This window comes from Anas acuta, chromosome 24 (genome assembly GCF_963932015.1).
Source record: "Anas acuta chromosome 24, bAnaAcu1.1, whole genome shotgun sequence".
Classification (NCBI taxonomy): Eukaryota; Metazoa; Chordata; class Aves; order Anseriformes; family Anatidae; genus Anas; species Anas acuta.
The window spans coordinates 1,705,138-1,721,780 of NC_089002.1; the positions used below are offsets into that span (position 1 = coordinate 1,705,138).

General features: G+C 61.6%; 2 protein-coding genes across 3 annotated transcripts; one reads left to right on the forward strand and one right to left on the reverse strand.

Annotated features, from left to right (window-relative positions):
- Window positions 1–439: 439 nt before the first annotated feature.
- SYPL2 (synaptophysin like 2) lies at window positions 440–4,662 on the reverse strand. Of its 2 annotated transcripts, none has more exons than XM_068659624.1 (6): window positions 4,576–4,662; window positions 3,832–3,903; window positions 2,408–2,532; window positions 1,576–1,777; window positions 1,296–1,487; window positions 440–847 (listed from the first exon to the last, which is right to left on the reverse strand). In XM_068659624.1, exons 2-6 carry the CDS (start codon window positions 3,883–3,885, stop codon window positions 719–721), a joined length of 702 nt encoding a protein of 233 aa, XP_068515725.1. In that variant the 5' UTR covers window positions 3,886–3,903; window positions 4,576–4,662; the 3' UTR covers window positions 440–718. The 2 variants fall into 2 exon arrangements, with proteins under 2 accessions (XP_068515725.1, XP_068515723.1); XM_068659622.1 differs by lacking the exon at window positions 4,576–4,662 and adding an exon at window positions 4,046–4,261.
- Window positions 4,663–5,095: 433 nt separating this feature from the next.
- Window positions 5,096–16,139, forward strand: PSMA5 (proteasome 20S subunit alpha 5). Its single transcript, XM_068659625.1, has 9 exons — window positions 5,096–5,253; window positions 5,728–5,794; window positions 7,992–8,118; window positions 9,060–9,127; window positions 9,916–10,023; window positions 10,126–10,184; window positions 11,085–11,187; window positions 12,402–12,488; window positions 15,860–16,139. Exons 1-9 carry the CDS (start codon window positions 5,225–5,227, stop codon window positions 15,935–15,937), a joined length of 726 nt encoding a protein of 241 aa, XP_068515726.1. The 5' UTR covers window positions 5,096–5,224; the 3' UTR covers window positions 15,938–16,139.
- The last annotated feature ends 504 nt before the right edge of the window (window positions 16,140–16,643 follow it).

Here is a 16,643-nt window from a genome sequence, read left to right on the forward strand (position 1 = left end):
GTCGGTGCGCGGCTCCCGGCACGGCCCCGGGCAGCGCGTCCGGGAGGGGGGGCACCGGGGCGGGCACCGGGGCTGCGAGGGGAGCCCCCGCGGGGGGCTGCGCCCCAGGGCGCGCACACAGCCCGGGAGGGACCCGCATAAGGACGGCCCCATAGGGACCCGGCCCCATGCACAGCCGGGCCCCCGGGGCGTGAAACGCACCCGCACGGGGCGCTGGGCACAGCCCCACAGGGAGCTGCCCCCCCTGCTCGGGGATACCCCCCCCCAGAGTACCCCCCAGGCTCACGGACATCCCCCGAGGGAGCCGGGCCCCCAGGTGCCGGCCGTGCCCTCACACGGAGCTGAGCCCCCCCCCGGCGCTCCAACCCCCCGCAGCCGTGCCACGAACACCCCCACACAGAGCCGGACACGGGGGGGCTCCACGCACCCCACACAGAGCTGGGTACCCAGGACCTTTATGCGCCCCCACACAGGAGCGGACACGTGGGGTGCAGAGCAGGACGCCCGGACCCCAAATACAGCCAGACAGCAGCGGTTAATGCCCCGACCCCGTGCCCCCCCCAACTGGGGGCGCACGTCTCTGCAGCAGCCGCCCCCCCACGCCCCCGGGGCCCGCAGCACCCCGTCCCCGTCCCCGGGCTGGTGGCCGGTGCGAGGGGTCCCCCGGGGACAAGCGTCCCCCCCCCCGCGTCCCCATGCCGCTGCCACCCCGGGGGGGCTACTGCTTGTCGATGGCTCCCTGCTCGGCCGCGCTGTCGCGGGGCGCAGCCTGCACGTGCCACGCCGTCTCCTTGAACACGAACCAGCAGTTCCCGGCCCACAGCAGGAAATTGATGAAGCCGAAGAGCTGCAGGGAGAGAAGAGACCCACGGCATGGGGCACCCAGGGGTGACCCAGCCCCACGCACCTCCTGTGTCCCCCACTGCCATGCCAGGGGCTGCGGTGCCACCGCCTGCCCCGGGGACCCGTCTGGCTGGGGGGGTCCGTGCTGTCCCCGGGGGCAGGGGGTGCAGGAGGGGCCCCCCGTCCCGTGCCAGCAGCAGGCTCCGTTAGGAGCACAGCTGCAGAGTGTGTGTGTGACAGCTTCCCACTGCCCTCTCCCGGCTGAGCTCAGGAATCCCACACGTGTGTGTGTGGGCACGGCTGTGCATGCGTGTGTGTGCGTGCGTGTGTGCGCACGGCGTGGCTGTGTGCTTCTGTGTGAACGTGTGCGCGCAGGTTTGCAATTCGTGTGCACAGGTTTGCCGTGTGTGTGTGCGCGTGGTGTGCGCAGCCCCCGCGCCCCGTGCCCTCACCACCGAGATGTTGGCCAGCCCCATGGCCGGCGTGGCGCCCGCGTTGCACACCACGTCCTGGCCCTGGCACACGCTCATGGAGGCGATGAGGCTGGAGGGGCGCGTGGCCGCCTTCACGTCACTCAGCCCCTTGCCCCACGCGGCCGCCGCCACCAGCCAGAAGAAGGCGAAGCAGACGGTGACGCAGAAATCCTGCCGGGACGAGGCACCGGGCTCAGCCCCCTCCCTGGCCAGCGCCGGCTGTGGGGCAGGATCCGGCCCCGGGGCGCAGCCACCTTACCACGAAGGGGAGCTTCTTGTTCTCGCCGTAGAGGGAATGAAAGCGCAGGTAGAGCACCAGAGCTGCCATGGTGTAGAGGAAAGAGAAGACCCCCAGGGTCACGAAAAATTCGGCGGGAGCGGAGAAGTCACCGACGAGGTGCAGGGTCCGGGTCTCAGATTCGCCCTCGCAGTCCGGCATCTCGAAGGGGATCTGGTATAACCTGGGTGCGGGGACAGCGGCGGGGTGATGCCGGTGGCCCAGGAATGGGTGGTGTGCCGGGGACAGCTCTGCTGCCCAAAATAACTGCTCTGGGGCATCCCTGAAGGATGGAGGGGAGGAGGACGGGGCATGGACCGCAGCCAGGTCTGACCGAGGGAAGGGGCTAATGCTGCAGCTTGTGGCTGGCACGGCTCCCTCCTCGCTCTCGCTGCTTAATGAAGATCCCTACGGGAACGGGATGCGGCGCCAGCAGGAGGACGGGGCCCTCACAGAGGGATGCGCCCTGGTACCGGGGAGACCCAGCAGCTCCCATGGCCACGCCTGAGCTCCTGCGTGACACAGCAGAGGAGGCTCCTCCAGAGCAGCTTGCACTTCTAAGCCATCACCGATGGGGTGGACAAAATCCCACATCCACCCAAAATGCACCAAATCCCTGTGCTGGGCAGGGATCCTTGCTGGATGTGGCCCCTTCCTGGCTACAGTGCCACAGCCACAGAGTCACAGCCAGCACTGAGTGCTGGGGACAGGGTTTAACCCCCAGCCAGCACCCCGTGTCCCCCCCGGCCACATCGAGGTCTCTGCGGGGCCATGCTACATTCACTGGGGGACACCCCAGTTTCACCCCCCTCACCTGAAGGGGTACCCGAACTGCACAGAAATGGCGCTCATCTCCTTGGTTTCGCCGTTGCACTTCACCGTCGCCCCGGTCTCGCCGCTGAAGGAGCCGCACGCCCCGAAAGCGAAGATGGCGAAGAGCTGCAAGAAGAGGGGAGCAGCGGTCGGGGGGCGCACAGAACCCTGGGGACCCCCCCCGGACCCCACAGCTGGCCGGGTGTCCCCCTGGCGCTGAGTCACGGCCGCGGCGGGCAGGGCGCGCTGCCACCCCGCAGCTGTCGGCCGCGTGCGCCAGCTCCCGGGCTGCCGCCTGCGCCGGGCGGGGGGCGAAACGGGGGCGAAACGGGGCAGCGGGGGGGGGACAGACACCAGGAGCATCCCCACCGAGGGACCCCGTGGCCCGTCCTGCCCTGGGGGTGGCAGCGTCCCATCCCAGGAAGATGTCGGCAGCGTTGGGGAAGCCACCCGGCCAGGGGACGCTGTGGGGGCACTGGGCAGCTCCCGCCACCACCACGGGAGTTTCCTCGCCGGGGCAGGAGCGCTCCCGGCTGCCCCACACCCCCCCAGCACGGGATATCCCCGCGCTGCCCCACTCCAGTGGGGCCTTTGCCCCCGTTCGCTCTCCGTGGGTTTTCCACCCGCATCCCGTTTCAGGCTGCCCTTGCAGGGGGGGCCTCATCCTGCCCAGCAGCCACAAAGGCGGGGGGTGCTTGGTGCCTCCCCGGGGGGACGCTCCGGAGCTGCGGGGTCAGCACTGTGGGAGAAGCCCCCTCGGGCAGCAGACACCCCAAGGTGCGTGGCCGCGGCCCCGTGGGCCCCGTGGCTGGGCTGCCCCGTGCCTCAGTGTCCCCAGTGCCGGAGCCCACTGCCCACTGCGTGGCCGTGCTGCAGAAATGCCGCCCTCCCCGCGGCCCTGAAATACAATCCCGGAGCCATTCATAGCACGGCGGGGACGGGGCCATGGAATTGCCCCCCCCCATGCCCAGGGTGCCCCCTCTTGGGGCTCGCTGCCCCCCCTCCGCCCCCTTCCCTGCACGCCCGCTGCCCCCCAGACCCCATGGGAAGGAGGGGGCCCCAGCACCCCGATGGCACCGTCCCCCCCGGCGTGGCCAAGTGAAGCCACCTGCTCAAGGTCACCGGGGGGGCCGCGGGGCCCGAACCCAAGCGGCCGAGCGGCCCCACACCCGGAGCCCCCCCAAGAAGCTCTGTTTGGGGTCCCCCCGCCCGCAGCCGCTGGGGTGGGGGAGGATCCGGGTGGGTTGGGGACTGTGGGGTCCCTGGGGGGGGGGAGGGTCCCGCAGGCTTTTGGAAAGCAACGGGGGGACCCCAAATCTGGGCTTGGGGTTAGGGCCGGATGGGGGCTGCGGGGCGGCAGCACCCACGGGTGCCGGGGAAGGGGCCGGGGGGGTCCCGCTGCGCTGGGGGCGGGGGGGGACTCACCCACTCCAGCACCTTGACGAAGCCCAGGGGCTCCAGGAGGCGGCCCCAGCGCATCCCGCCCAGGACCCGGTCCTGCGGGAGGGAGAGAGCGGCGTGAGCCGGGGGGGCCCCGGGGGCTGCCCGGGGGGGGGGGGGAGCCGCGCCGGGCACCGGGCACCGGGCGGCCGCGGTGGGGACGTGCCCCCGGCAGCGGGGGTCGCCCCGGGGCCCCCACCTGGAGCCGGGGCGCTTTGTCGCCGGCCGCGGGGGCTCCGGGCTCCGACATGGCCGGGCCGTCGGGGCCGTCGGGGCTGCCTCCGCCGCCCGCTGGCGCCGCGCCGCTGTCAGAGCCGCCCCGGCGCCGCCACCGGGAGCCCCAGCGCCCCCCGGGCAGGCAGCGCCGCCCCGCCCCGGCTGGCCCCCGGCCCGCCCCCGGCCCGGCCCCCGCCGACCACCGCGCCCGGGACGGCCCCGGCCCTCCCCCCGGCCCCCCCCTACCCCCCCCCCCGAGTCGGGCGGCTCCGGGGCTCCGGGCGGGGGCTGGGGGCGGCCCGGGGGCTGCCTCCGGCCGGCGGTCGCTGCCCCCGGTGTCCGGCCCCCCCCAGCCCCGGAGCAGCGCGGGGTCGGGGTCGGGATCAGGACCGGGACCGACGCCCCCCCCCCCGGCCAGGAGACCCCCGCCCCCCCCCCCCCCCATCCCGGCCGGAGATGGGGGAACCCCCGGCCCCCCCCCGCCCCCCGCCCCCCGCCGCGTGCTGCACGGACCGGGAGGAAGCGGCGGGGGGAAGCGGAAGGGTGGGGGAGGGGCGGCCCCCCCCGGGGCTCCGGGGCCCCACGCCCAGGAGGGGGGCACCGGGGGGGGCACCGGGGGGGGCACCGGGGGGGGCTCCTGGGGCCGCCCCCCGCCTCCCCGCCCCCCCCCCGGCCCCGCGCCCCCCGCCGCGCCCCCCGGCCCCGCCCCCAGCGCGTTTGGCCCCGCCCCCAGCCCCTTGGCCCCGCCCCCTGTCCGTTTGGCCCCGCCCCCTTCCCGCTCTGGCCCCGCCCCGAGCCGTGGCCCCGCCCCCTCCCTCTGGGTGCCCCCGGGCTCCTCCCCCCGGCTCGGCCCCGCCCCCTCCCTCCCCTCAGCCAATCCCCGCTCGGCCCCGCTCCTCCCCTTCCCCTCCCCTCCCTGTCTCCCTGAGCCCGCCCTCCCCCTCTCCCTATTGGCTGCGCTTCCCCCGTGGCGGCCCAATGGCCTTGAGGCGCGGGCGGAAGTCGCGCGAGCGGGACGGGACCGCGCATGCGCGCCGCGGAGCAGCTTGGCCGGAAGTGACGGCAGGACCGGCTCGGGCACTGCGGCTCCCGCCTCCGCCGCGCTCCGGCCCCGGCTCCGCGCCCCCGCCCCGCCGCCGCCTCCCCCCCTCCCCCCGCCGCCATGTTCCTGACGCGCTCCGAGTACGACCGGTGAGTGCCCGCCCGGCCCCGCCGCGCCCCGCCCGGCCCCGCGGCCTGCGGCTGAGTCAGCGGCCTGCGGCCGGCCCTGCCCGCGGGGCGCCGCCGGGCCCGGGGGCTCCTGGCAGGGCCCTGGGGGCGGCGGGGCCGGGGGAGCCCCCGGGGAGCGGCCGCCCCCCGCCCCCACAGCCCCGTCCCCGAGCACCGGGCCCAGCCCCGAGCACCCCCGGGCCCGGCGCCCCCCGCCCCGGCGCCTCCCGCCCCGTCCGAGCAGCACCGGGCGCTCGCTCCGCATCGGAGCCTCCCCTGGCCCGACCCGAGGCCGCTCCCCCGCGTTCTGCCCGGCGCAGGCCCGGGGAGCAGCGCTCGGTCAGAGCGGGGGGCAGGGGCGTGGGGGTGCCCAGGGTGTGCTGTGAGGCAGAGCCCCCGGCCCGGGGCAGGTCCCGTGTTCTGCTTTTTACACCGTCTCTGATGTTTCTCTTGCAGGGGGGTGAACACTTTTTCTCCGGAAGGGAGGCTCTTCCAAGTGGAGTATGCCATCGAGGCCATCAAGGTACCGTCTGCTCTCCTGGCTGCCCCCCTGCGCTGTTCAGGGCTCTTCCGAAGCGGCTCTGCCCAGAAGGAAGCCGGGCGGGTTCTTTCCTTTGGTTTTGCTCTGCAGAGAAGCAGGGTTTGGCCGGCTTCCCAGGGCAACGCAACACTGAGCAGGACCAGGAGGACGCTGCTTTCCCAATAGGTGCTGTTGTTGCCTGTGGCTGCTGGCAGCTCTTCCCTGGCCTTTTATGTGCAGTCTGGAGAGCAGGAGCAGTGCCAGGGTTCATTCAGTCCCTTCCATCCAGCTGCGCCTCCTGCAGCTCCTCAGGAGCTGCTGTTTTGTGCTCCTTGAAGCATCGGCAGCCCGGAGGGGCTGGGCCGTGCTTCCCTCTGCCTCCTCGCCAGTGATTTACTCACCAAGCAAACTCAGTCCCAAGTTGCTAATCCCCAAATCAAACCGCTAAAAGCTAGCGCTGAAGCGAGAGGTGCCGAGTGCTCGCATGCTGTGACTCCAACTGTGCAAGCTGGCACCTGTGATGTTCCTAAACGCTCCTCACACAGCAGAGGAGCGCTCTGCTCTCTCTTTGCCACCCTCAGCCAGTGGAGCTTTGCGTTGTGGTCCATGTGCTTTACGATTGTGGAATCACTTTTAAACAGCAGCAACCAAGTGGCAGCCCTTCTCTGGGTGGGCTGCCTTTCATGTTCGTAGCTTGCTGCTGTCGGGGCTCAGAGTGGTTCGTGGTTTGCTCAGGTGGAGTGTGAACTTCTCAGCAAAGGCAAGAGGCAGCGTGCTTGTGGGCAAACTAACGCATGGCTGCAGAACCGCACGGCCTCCTCGGGCCAGATGGATGTCCTTGTTCCTGAGAGTTGGGGTGGAGGTTGGGAGCATGATTAAACTCGGGGAGAACTGGTGGGGTGATGAAGCTGAGAAGCTGTCAGCAGCCCTCTGTGTGAACTGGGGGGAAGGGGGAGTGTGTGGTGGGGTCTGCTAGCTTTGTCTTCCCTCTGCTGCTTTAGTTCGGTAAAGCATCCTTTAAACGAGGAGGCAAAAAGTAATTCGTGTTTATTAAGGCACCAGGAGGTCAGAACTCTGGAGTGCACGCCAGTCGTCACGGCATGTTTTGTAACTGCAAATACTTCTGGCAGAGTAGAAAGCGTCTGGAAGCTTTTAGACTTTGCTGGTTCCCAGATGAGCTGATAAGCTGCAAACACAATTGTTTCAGCTCGGTGGCTCCTGTGACGTGTTACGTGTGGTGCCTGCGCTCTGGGGGTGTGGGATGAGTTGTTGTTCACAGGCAGTGGCTTCATGGACAAAAATACTCCTGGAATAACAGCAGGTGTCCTTTTTTCACTTGGGGTTGGTGCCCAGCTGTGGCAGGCACACACTTAGAGGACAGGAGCTGTTGGGTGATGCCTAAACCCACGAGCACTGCGGCGGGGAGACTCCTGCCTGCCTCTGGCAGTGCCGTGGTTACAGACCTGGACACGCTCACTGCTCAAATTCCCCCAGGGGCTCTGAGCTGAGCATTCCTGAGCAAGCCCCTCTACATGACATCCCATAGTCACACCGGTAAGGCCCAGAGCTCACAGTGTGACTGAGCCCCGAGGCGCTCGTGGCTGCCCTGGGTGTCTGCACCACCTGCACAGCGGGGGAAACACCTGCAGGTGGCTGACCTCTACCTGGAGCGTGGTGTGTGTGCAGTTCACTCTCATTCACGGTAAATTTCACGGACAAAAGGCATTGAGGAGAAAAGGAGCTAACTGAAAGAACAGCGCCTGAGCCAGCAGCCAGGTACTGTCAGCACTGAAGGCCGTTCTGTGAGCTCCATGTCTCATGTCAGCATTTTCTGTCTGCCTTGCAGAGCCAGGTTCACACGGCCTTTTCTGATCGTAAGGCTTTAAGCTGTAAAAATTGACGTTGCTCAGGGAAGAGATGGAATTATTTGCCCGAATGCTGCTGGTCCTGAGGAGCTGATCAGCAGGAAGTAGCACGGGCTTTGCCCTTCCAGCTCCCCAGTTTGAGCTGTAGCACTTCCAGTTTGGTGTGCAGGGCTAGACAGTTTTGCACACTGCTTTTCTGTCTCCATGATGTGTCTGGCCCCAAAACAATGTCCCTACAAGTAGCATAAAGTGGGATTAGCATTGCACCGTGGTGTTGATGCTCTGTCGTGGCTACCCTGCGTTGGGTGCGGCGCTGTAACTGTGCTTGTTTGCAGCTTGGCTCCACGGCCATCGGGATCCAGACCTCGGAGGGCGTTTGCCTGGCTGTGGAGAAGAGGATCACCTCCCCGCTCATGGAGCCCAGCAGCATCGAGAAGATCGTAGAAATAGATTCCCACATAGGTAAGGAGAAAGGAGAAGCACGCGTCTGCTGCCCCTGGGCGTGTCCCTCAAGTTTTGTGGGCGTGTACGTAGTAAAGCTGTCCCCTGCGAGTTTCAGAAGCTGCATTTCAGGCCTGGCCTTTCCTGCAGGCAGCTCTGCCGAGCCAAGTGGGAACTCTCACCCCTCACGGCGAGCAGCAGGGCCTGGTCACTGGTTTTCCAGGCTGCAGGCCAGCAGGACATAGCTACGGGAGCAGGAAGAGGCAGCTGAGGCACCCCTGCCCCCCGCCTTCCATGACCTCCCTCGTGAAGGCTCATCCCAAAATTAGCTCCGGGAGGGCAGGGAATTGCTGCAATGTAAAGGCTTGACTCTGGGCCAGGTTCCCTTGGAGCACCAATGCCCGGACCTCTGCTTGCAGCAGCCTTCTGCACCCTGACGGGGCCCACCAAGTTCTCATTACCAAATATGTCACTTGAGGAGCGGGAGACCTCCAAAATACCTGTGTTGCCGATGATCTGGGCTGTGGCAGCCTAGGAGCCCTTGCAGAGTCTGATTTTCTCCTCCTGTGTGCCTGCGAGGTGCCTTCCTCAGAGCAGGGAGCAGCTCCGTGCTGCGGGCTCCCCAAAGAGCTGCTCCAAAACCCCCAGCGCGGAGCGAGCCAGCCCTCCCCACAGCAGGGCCCAACGCGTTCCCCTTCCCGCGGGCTGTTGGCTTCTCTGGGAAGGCCTCGAATGTGTCCCCTCGAGCTGATCCAGACCTGGGGTGGGTGGGAGGCGTGCCTGGGAGCAGCCAGCCATGTGCCTGCCCCTCGGCTGCGCGTCCATCCCCTGCTCCTCGCTCCCTGGTGAGCTGCTGCGTCTCGGGACGCCCCCACACAGGGACCTGCGGGCTGTGGGAAGTCTGGGGCAGAGCGCCGTGCAGATCGGTGCTGAGCTGACACCTGGTTTCCCTCTGCTTCCAGGGTGTGCCATGAGTGGCTTAATAGCTGATGCAAAGACTTTAATTGATAAAGCAAGAGTGGAGACGCAGGTAAGACTTGATGTTTCTCTGCTCAAAACACCAGCGTTGGTCTCCGGGGCGTCTGCCGTGGGAAGGTCGTTGCAGCAAAGGAACCGGTGTGGGGTGGGGGGCCTGTGGGGAGCCTGGCTTCCCACATGGGGCTCTTGCAGAACAACCAGGCGGAGTCTCCCACGCTGCATATTTTCCTTTCTGGTGTTGAATGTTTGGTGGGGATCTTAGGGCGTGTTGTCCAGTGCCCATGTAGCCTCTTAACGCTGACAGCGCCTGCCACTGAGTGTGTGGTGACGTGTGTGTCAGGCTTCACTTTGTCAGAAGATTGGCTCGGTTGTAATTTTGGACCCTTAAAATTCCTATGTACTTCAGGTACTCAGGTCCTGGTACAAAGCACTGCTCTGTATTTAAAAACTTATCCCGGGGGGGCTTTCCTGTGTGCCAGCACTGCTCCTGTGTCTGCAGAGCTGGATCACCCCACCCATTCGGGAACCGGCCCTGGAAGCATGGGGACAGAGTGCCCTGGCCTTGCATCTTCCTCCTTGGGATCCCAAGGCCCCGATGGCCGCAGCTTTTCTGTGGGATTCATCCTGAGCTTCTCAGCGTGTCCTGCACCAACGGCTCCTTTTGGTGCTCCCATCTCGAGGCTCAACATGCAGCACCCCGCGTGCCACCGCCTGCCAGGAGCGGCTGGGCAAAGCTGTCTTTGTGGCTACGCGGGGCGTTGCTATGGACCACTGCGAGTGATCCAGGATGGTCATTTTAGGGGAACAAGGCCGTAACTCTAATCCTTATGTTTTCTGCAGAATCACTGGTTCACCTACAATGAAACCATGACAGTGGAGAGCGTGACGCAGGCCGTCTCCAACCTGGCGCTGCAGTTTGGAGAGGAGGACGCAGACCCCGGCGCGATGGTGTGTAGTGGCAGGGCTGGGGGTGCTCCACGAGCCTGCTCTTGCCTCTCCTCTGACTTTGCCATCAGCCTTGCCTAACCTGTTGGCTGCTTTCTGTTGCAGTCTCGCCCGTTTGGTGTCGCGCTGCTCTTTGGAGGAGTTGATGAGAAGGGACCCCAGCTGTAAGTTCAGCTCTCTGATCTAGGCCAGCTTTGGGAAGAGAGGAAAACCTCAAACTGAATCTTTCCAGGGCTCTTTAATGACTTGATTCTGTGGTTTTTTATAAGCTAAACCCTTGGGGTTTATCCCATTGTGTACCTGACGTGTTTGTTAATGCTTTTAAGCCTGCCTTTCAAAACAAGGCTTACAGCAGTGTGAGCACAGCCTGCTCCTTCAGGGTTGAAGAGTGTGCTGTGTCTACAGCGAATCTTTGCTTTTCTGTATGTGGCTTCCCGTGCAGGAGGGAGGTGTTAAAGCTCTCCTTGTCCTGAGTTTATTCTTACCTTTCCCTAAAGGACTAGCAGAGCCACCGGTAACATAATATCTGCAGCCTGCTGTAACATTCCTTGGGGAGGTGGAGTGCTTGTAACCTGAACTCGTGTGCTTGAAACACAGCCTCCACTGGAGGTGGGATTGGCTCTGCAGAGCCAGCCCAAAAAAGTCTCCCTCCCGAGAGCAGTAGTGAAAACTTGCTGATTTTCTTAAAAGGCAAAAAATACTCTGCTATGAGCATGGAGGGCAGTGTCAGGAGCGCACAGCTCCCTCCGAGCTTACCAGCCCCCTGGGGGGCTGCAGGAGACCCCTGGACACTCCTCAAGCCTCCTCTGGGTGCCTGGAGGAGCAACCTGCAGCTGCGTTGGTGCAGCAGCCCCTGAGGCCAGGCGCAGTGAGCGGCTGCTGTGAGCTCAGCCACACGCTGGCAGACAAGCTGCTGCTCCTGCAGGGGCCTTGCTCCTCCCCAGCTTTGTGCAGTGCTGAGCACTCTGCGGGGAGGCTGTGGGCCTGGCGGAGGAGAAGCCCTCGTGATGCTGCAGCGCGGGGCAGGGTGCACCTCTGTTCACTGTCACCTGTGTTCCCGGCAGGTTTCACATGGACCCCTCGGGGACGTTTGTTCAGTGCGACGCCAGAGCAATCGGGTCCGCCTCGGAAGGCGCGCAGAGCTCTCTGCAGGAGGTTTACCATAAGGTAAAAGGCCGGGCTGGGTTGGCGTCGCACAAGTTAGAAGTAGCTCGTGACTCACAAGGATCCACTCGTTTCCTTACTGATGAGTGATTCGCGAGACTCGAGTGCTCTGGAGGAGGTGCGTGAGCCTGGCAGGGTTGGGCTCGGTCCTTGGCAGCTGATCCGGTGATTGGATGTCAGCCGGGGAGCTGCTGGGGAAGGATCTCTGCGGTGAGGAGTGCTACAACCAGCAGCTTCTCTCCAGGCTGTGGCTGCTGAGGCAACTTCGTGGAACACGAGCCCAGAGCCCGAGATGCTGGTTTCTGCCTCCAGCGGGTGATAATTGAGTCCATGTCGGGAAGTTCTCTATAAATAAAAGAGCTGCTGCATGAGCATGGCCAGTCAGCAGCAGGGCTCGGTATAGATGCAGCCCAAAGCATAGGGAAGTAAAGCAAGAGTTGTTTCGCTAGGCTTGCAGATCTGTTGAGCCACTGAAGTTGATGGCTTTGTACTGCGAGTCCTTGTCCTGTTGGATAAGCAGTAAAACATTCCTTCCCTCCGTGACGGGGGGCTGCCTGCTCTGTGTCAGAGGAAATCAAATACTGTAATGAAAAGTGTAATTGATGCAGTTGATTGCCTTGAAGACTTCCAGCCGAAGACTCAATAATCTAATTTATTAAGTAGCAGAATTGCCAGAGTTCTGGGCTCCGTGGCTTGTTCACCATCTCCCAAGTGCAGGGTTATTGCAAGCACAGCTATCATCCCTCTGAACACCGCGCAGCCGGCAGGCTCTAGTTCCCCTCACGCAGGGATTTGCAATGCTAAAGCATGAAGACTTCTGCCAAGAGTCCAGCTTTTCAGAGCTTCCAGTGGAGCTTGGGGGGGAGCTGCTTGACAGACAGTAACTGGTGAAGGGAAGCGGGCCCCCGTGCCCTGGTCCCGACAGCAAGGTTTGTGTGCCCAGATTAACAGTTCTTAAGCTTTATAAAAAGTTATACAGAAACAGAAAGTCGCCATCATCGCAATTGCCGCTGTCCTGCCTGAACAGTGCGCTTTGATCTCTTGTTGATACTGTAGATAATTTGATAAGCTTTTAAGTTTGCTGTCAGTGACAGCTTAAAGGATTTGAGAAAAAGAGCAGGGAGAGAGCAGCGCACTTCTGAAGTCAAAGGGGTAGCGACAGTACGAGTGCTTGCTTGAGCATCAACAATGCAACTAATGAGTGATTTGTTTTACAGTCAATGACGCTGAAAGAAGCAATCAAATCTTCCCTTGTCATCCTGAAACAAGTTATGGAGGAGAAACTGAATGCAACCAACATTGAGGTAACTATGACTGTTACCAGCACGCACTTGTGGCTTGCGACGTAAATTAGTCTGTGCTGCATGTGGCCCGGGCTTCCTTGGTGCAAATCCCACCGGCTGCACAGCAGGTGTGTCAGTAGCGTGCTGTGTTTTAAACACCCGGGTAAGAAAGCTGTCTGCTTGGCTGCTGGAGAGGAGGGCTGCCTGCGCTTGTAGAGCAAGGGCTTGGCAGGCGGAGTAGCTCAGGACTCTCCAAGCCAGTGGCTGGCTGGCTGCGGATGGTCTTGTGATTTGAAACTGCTCGTTGTAGTATGTTGTAGAGTGCACTGGAAAGCTTTTGGAGCTTTCTTTGGTTTCTGGATGTGTGCAGCCAGGTGCATTTGCCTGGCTTGAGCGGGGTGCTGGTGCAAGCAATTCTCCCTGGGCTGGGGCTGGGTGGGAGTGGAGCCCCCCCGACCGTATGCAGGCAGGCAGCCAGCGTGAACCTGTCGTGCCAGCAGGATTGCTTTTTCTTCCCCTGGGTTTAGCCATTCTTTTTTTCCCTGGTACTTGTAATATTAGAAGGAATGAAAATTATACAGCTTCTGGACTTGCTATATTCAGTCCTGGATGGGTGCCAAAAATCTGTCGGACAGAAGGACCAAAGAGGTGAAGCCTCCAGCAATGAGTTTGCTTCGCTAACCTCCAGCTCTTGCCTGCGAGGCTCGCAGAGCTCAGCCTGATCCAGGCGCGCAGCTCTCGGAGATCACCATGGGAGCAGTTGTACCTGTCCCCTCAAACCTTGATTGTTGGGCTGTGACGGTTCTCCTTAGGTAGTAAAGGTAAACCAAACAAACGAAACCTTCCAGTTTGTTAGTGATAATGGACAGATGATGAGCAAGGCTGGCATATAGAGTTTGCTTCTATTTCTGGCAGGTTATGAGACACTAGACCTTTTCAGATTATGTCGTTCTGACTCAAGCTGCTCTTCTCCTGCTGTTCTCCCCTTCCTTTCCTCTGAGCACTGGGAACCCATTTCCCAAAGACCCTGACAGTGTGCACCCCATTGTTTTTACCAAATATTCCTGCTGGGGACCCCTCTGACATCATAACTGGCTTCCTTTGAAGGGAAAGGGGCCCGCAGGCAGGGAGCAGCATGCTGGAAACTTTGATGCTCTCTCCAGAAACGATGACAGCCACCCGAAATCTGCTTCCCCAGCTGCGCTCCCATCATGGGCAGATCAGTTCTCTCCTGATCAGATTCAGGGCTCTTCTGCAAGATCCGCAGTACAGTGCAAAGGAATTTAGCATGTACAGTATCCTTATGTCATGTCCCCGTTTGACAGGGCTTAACTGTGCTTGGCAAAGCGCTGAACGTATTGAGGAATCATATCGGGGTTAAGTACGAGAGGAATGTGCTGAGGATTAAAAGGTCACTATTGACTCAAGTCACCCTTCTGGATGAAAATCTTTCACCTGAAGTTACTGCTTTGCTTTCTAGCTTTTGCAGAAGTATGTGGTGCTTCACTTCATTTGCTCAAGTCACTTCTCTTTCTTGTGCGTTTTTTTTTTTGTTTTTTTTTCCACCTAGCAGCAAAGGGAAGGGGAGGGGGAGTGTGGTCATGGAACAGTTAAATCCATTGGCAGCCACGTTCAGGAACTGTAAACAATGTTATGCTTTTTAAATTAATTACTCACCTGTGAAGCCTGTAAGGCAATAGTTAAGTAAAGTTTTGGTGTGCGGGCAGTGAGGTGCAGGCTCGAGCGGACATGGAGAAGCTGAGCGGCGTCTGTGTGTCCTGGTGTGGGTAGCAGGGTGCAAACACGCGTGTTCAAGGCTGTTGGGTCCATCAGGGCCGGTGTCAGCACACGCAGCAATGGCTCGAGGTGCTTGTAGGAGCACCCGATGTGTCTGAGAACACCTGCTGAAACCTGGGCTGCGCAGGGGTCTCACCCGGAGCGTGCAGGCTGTTCCTCCTTGGTGAAGGCAGGCGCCTGCCCTCCCTCTACCTGTGCTGTTCGTAGGGTGACCTCGCAATCCAGGAGGGGCTGTGGGACACGCCAGGACCCCCTGAGCCATGCTCACTGCAGCTACGCACGCAGATCCCTCAGCAGCGCAGATGCGGGCGCGGTGCTGGGTGTTGAAGGATTTTGTGAAACAGCAAAAATCCTATGGCTTGCTGGAGCTGAGCAAACCAAGCTACCAGGGCAACTCTGAGAAGTTCCCATGACAGTGTTCCCACATCGCCCAATTGAGGAATTTAGAAAAATATTGTTACCAGCAGCTGGCTTCAAGGACAGGGTCTACGTGACTGCTAATCACAAGGGGTTGTTGGGTTGTTTTCTTGCAGGTGGGGTTGTTTTCTTATAGCTGTTTGTCTGAGTGCTTTTGACCAATAATCTTGTGTGAAACACTGTCCGCCCCTGTTAAGTTCACTATAAAAGTTAGGCTATTTGGGCAATAAAAGGGGAGCATGATCTGACTCTACTGGTGCTTGTTGTGCGTTTGGCCGTGCTTCCTGCAACAGCCGGGGGCATCTGCGAGCGAGCTCTGGAGCATCCCCGGAGCTCCTGCAGCTTCTTGGCTCGCCCGCCTGCAGCAGCTGCCTGCGCCTTGGGCTTCTGCGCCGTGAGCTAGGTGCAAACAAAAGTCCCACTTGCATTCCTCTGGCAGTCTCACAATTCTTCAAGTATCTCTTGTTCTGGTGCTTGCCCTGTGAAATGTCTCAGCTGTCTGCCCTGGACGCTGCCTCACGCTGTTCCTGGCACGGTGGCAGGGCACTGTGTTGTCCCCTGTTCCGTCCCTTGGGCTGTGCCTTGTAAGACGTTGTCCTGGCAGTGTTTGGCCCTCTTGGTAGGGCACCAGGCAGTTGCAAGGTGCATCCTGGTGACAGCTTGCTTACTGGTGGTGTTTAGTGATCAACAGGCAGTTTGCCTCAGTTCTGCAGAGCAAATCTTCATTCCCCTTAAGAGTATTTTGCTGCCTCTGTCCCCTTAAAGCCAGTAATGGGCCAGGATTTGTACCCTTGGTTGCTGGAGGAGAAGAGGCTGCAGGGGTGGGCTGAGGTGCAGCGCGAGGAACCCCTCTCGCAAGCAGTGTTTGATGCAGAGCTCGTGTTAACGGGGTCTTTTTTCCACAGCAAGCAGAAGCAGGGCCTGAGTGTTCCCAATAGATGTTCCCTGCTGCTGCTACTATGAGGAGACTGAGTCAATTAAAAGCTATTTCTGCAGCAGGCGGCTATTTTAGGGAATCAAAGAGCATGTTACGGGGTGGAATGATCTTGCTGGGCTGGCAGATCAGGCCGCCGAGAAGGAACAGCTGTTCTGTCTGCTGGGGCTTCTCTCTGTTCCCTGCCCCATGCTGTCACTTCACATATGCAGGCACACTTAACCCCTTGCTCCTTCTCTTTCAGCTTGCCACTGTGGAGCCTGGGATGAAGTTCCACATGTACACGAAAGAGGAGCTTGAAGAGGTCATCAAGGATATTTGAAAGGGAGAGAGAGACTCCCTCAAAGGCTCATTCCCCCGATCAAAGAACCGACTCTCAGTTCCTTCCAGTACCTGTGATTTTATTTCCAGCAGCATCTGTAATTGCTCTCCTCAGAAGGCTCTTGGGGTTTTTTTTTACAGTTTCTGTACATAACTGATCTCTACAATAAGAGGAAATGATAATAAATCATTTTGTTACTCTACCCTGGGTTCCTTTTAACAGGGGGGCGCTCAGAACGGCCACGGGGGGTGGGTGAGGATGAGGACACGCTGCAGCCGGTGCGGGGCAGGGGCTGCGCTGTCCCTGTCCCTGCAGCATGCGGCGCTCGCCCTGCGCCGGTCACAGGTCTCCCTCTCGTGGAGGATGCGGAGCTGGGCTCTGACCCAGGGAGGAAATCCACAACGGAGGGCGTTTGTGTTTCCTCCTGGTGGGAGGCTGGAAATGCCCGGAACAGTAACAGAGCCGGGGTGGGATGGATCTGGGTTAATGGGACAACCCCTGCCTGTTAAATGGGGCAGACACCACTTCGTTTGGAGAGCGGGCTGGCAGACTGCTCACCCACTTAACGGGGCGTATTGCTCTTGTTTCTGGTTATCTCCTGCAGCCATCTCTGTCCTTATCCTCGAAACAACATCTCAGAACCGGAGGCTGGTACAGGCGTGGCAGTAAGCGGGGCTCAGCGCAGGACTGCGCAGCCTCGGGCTCT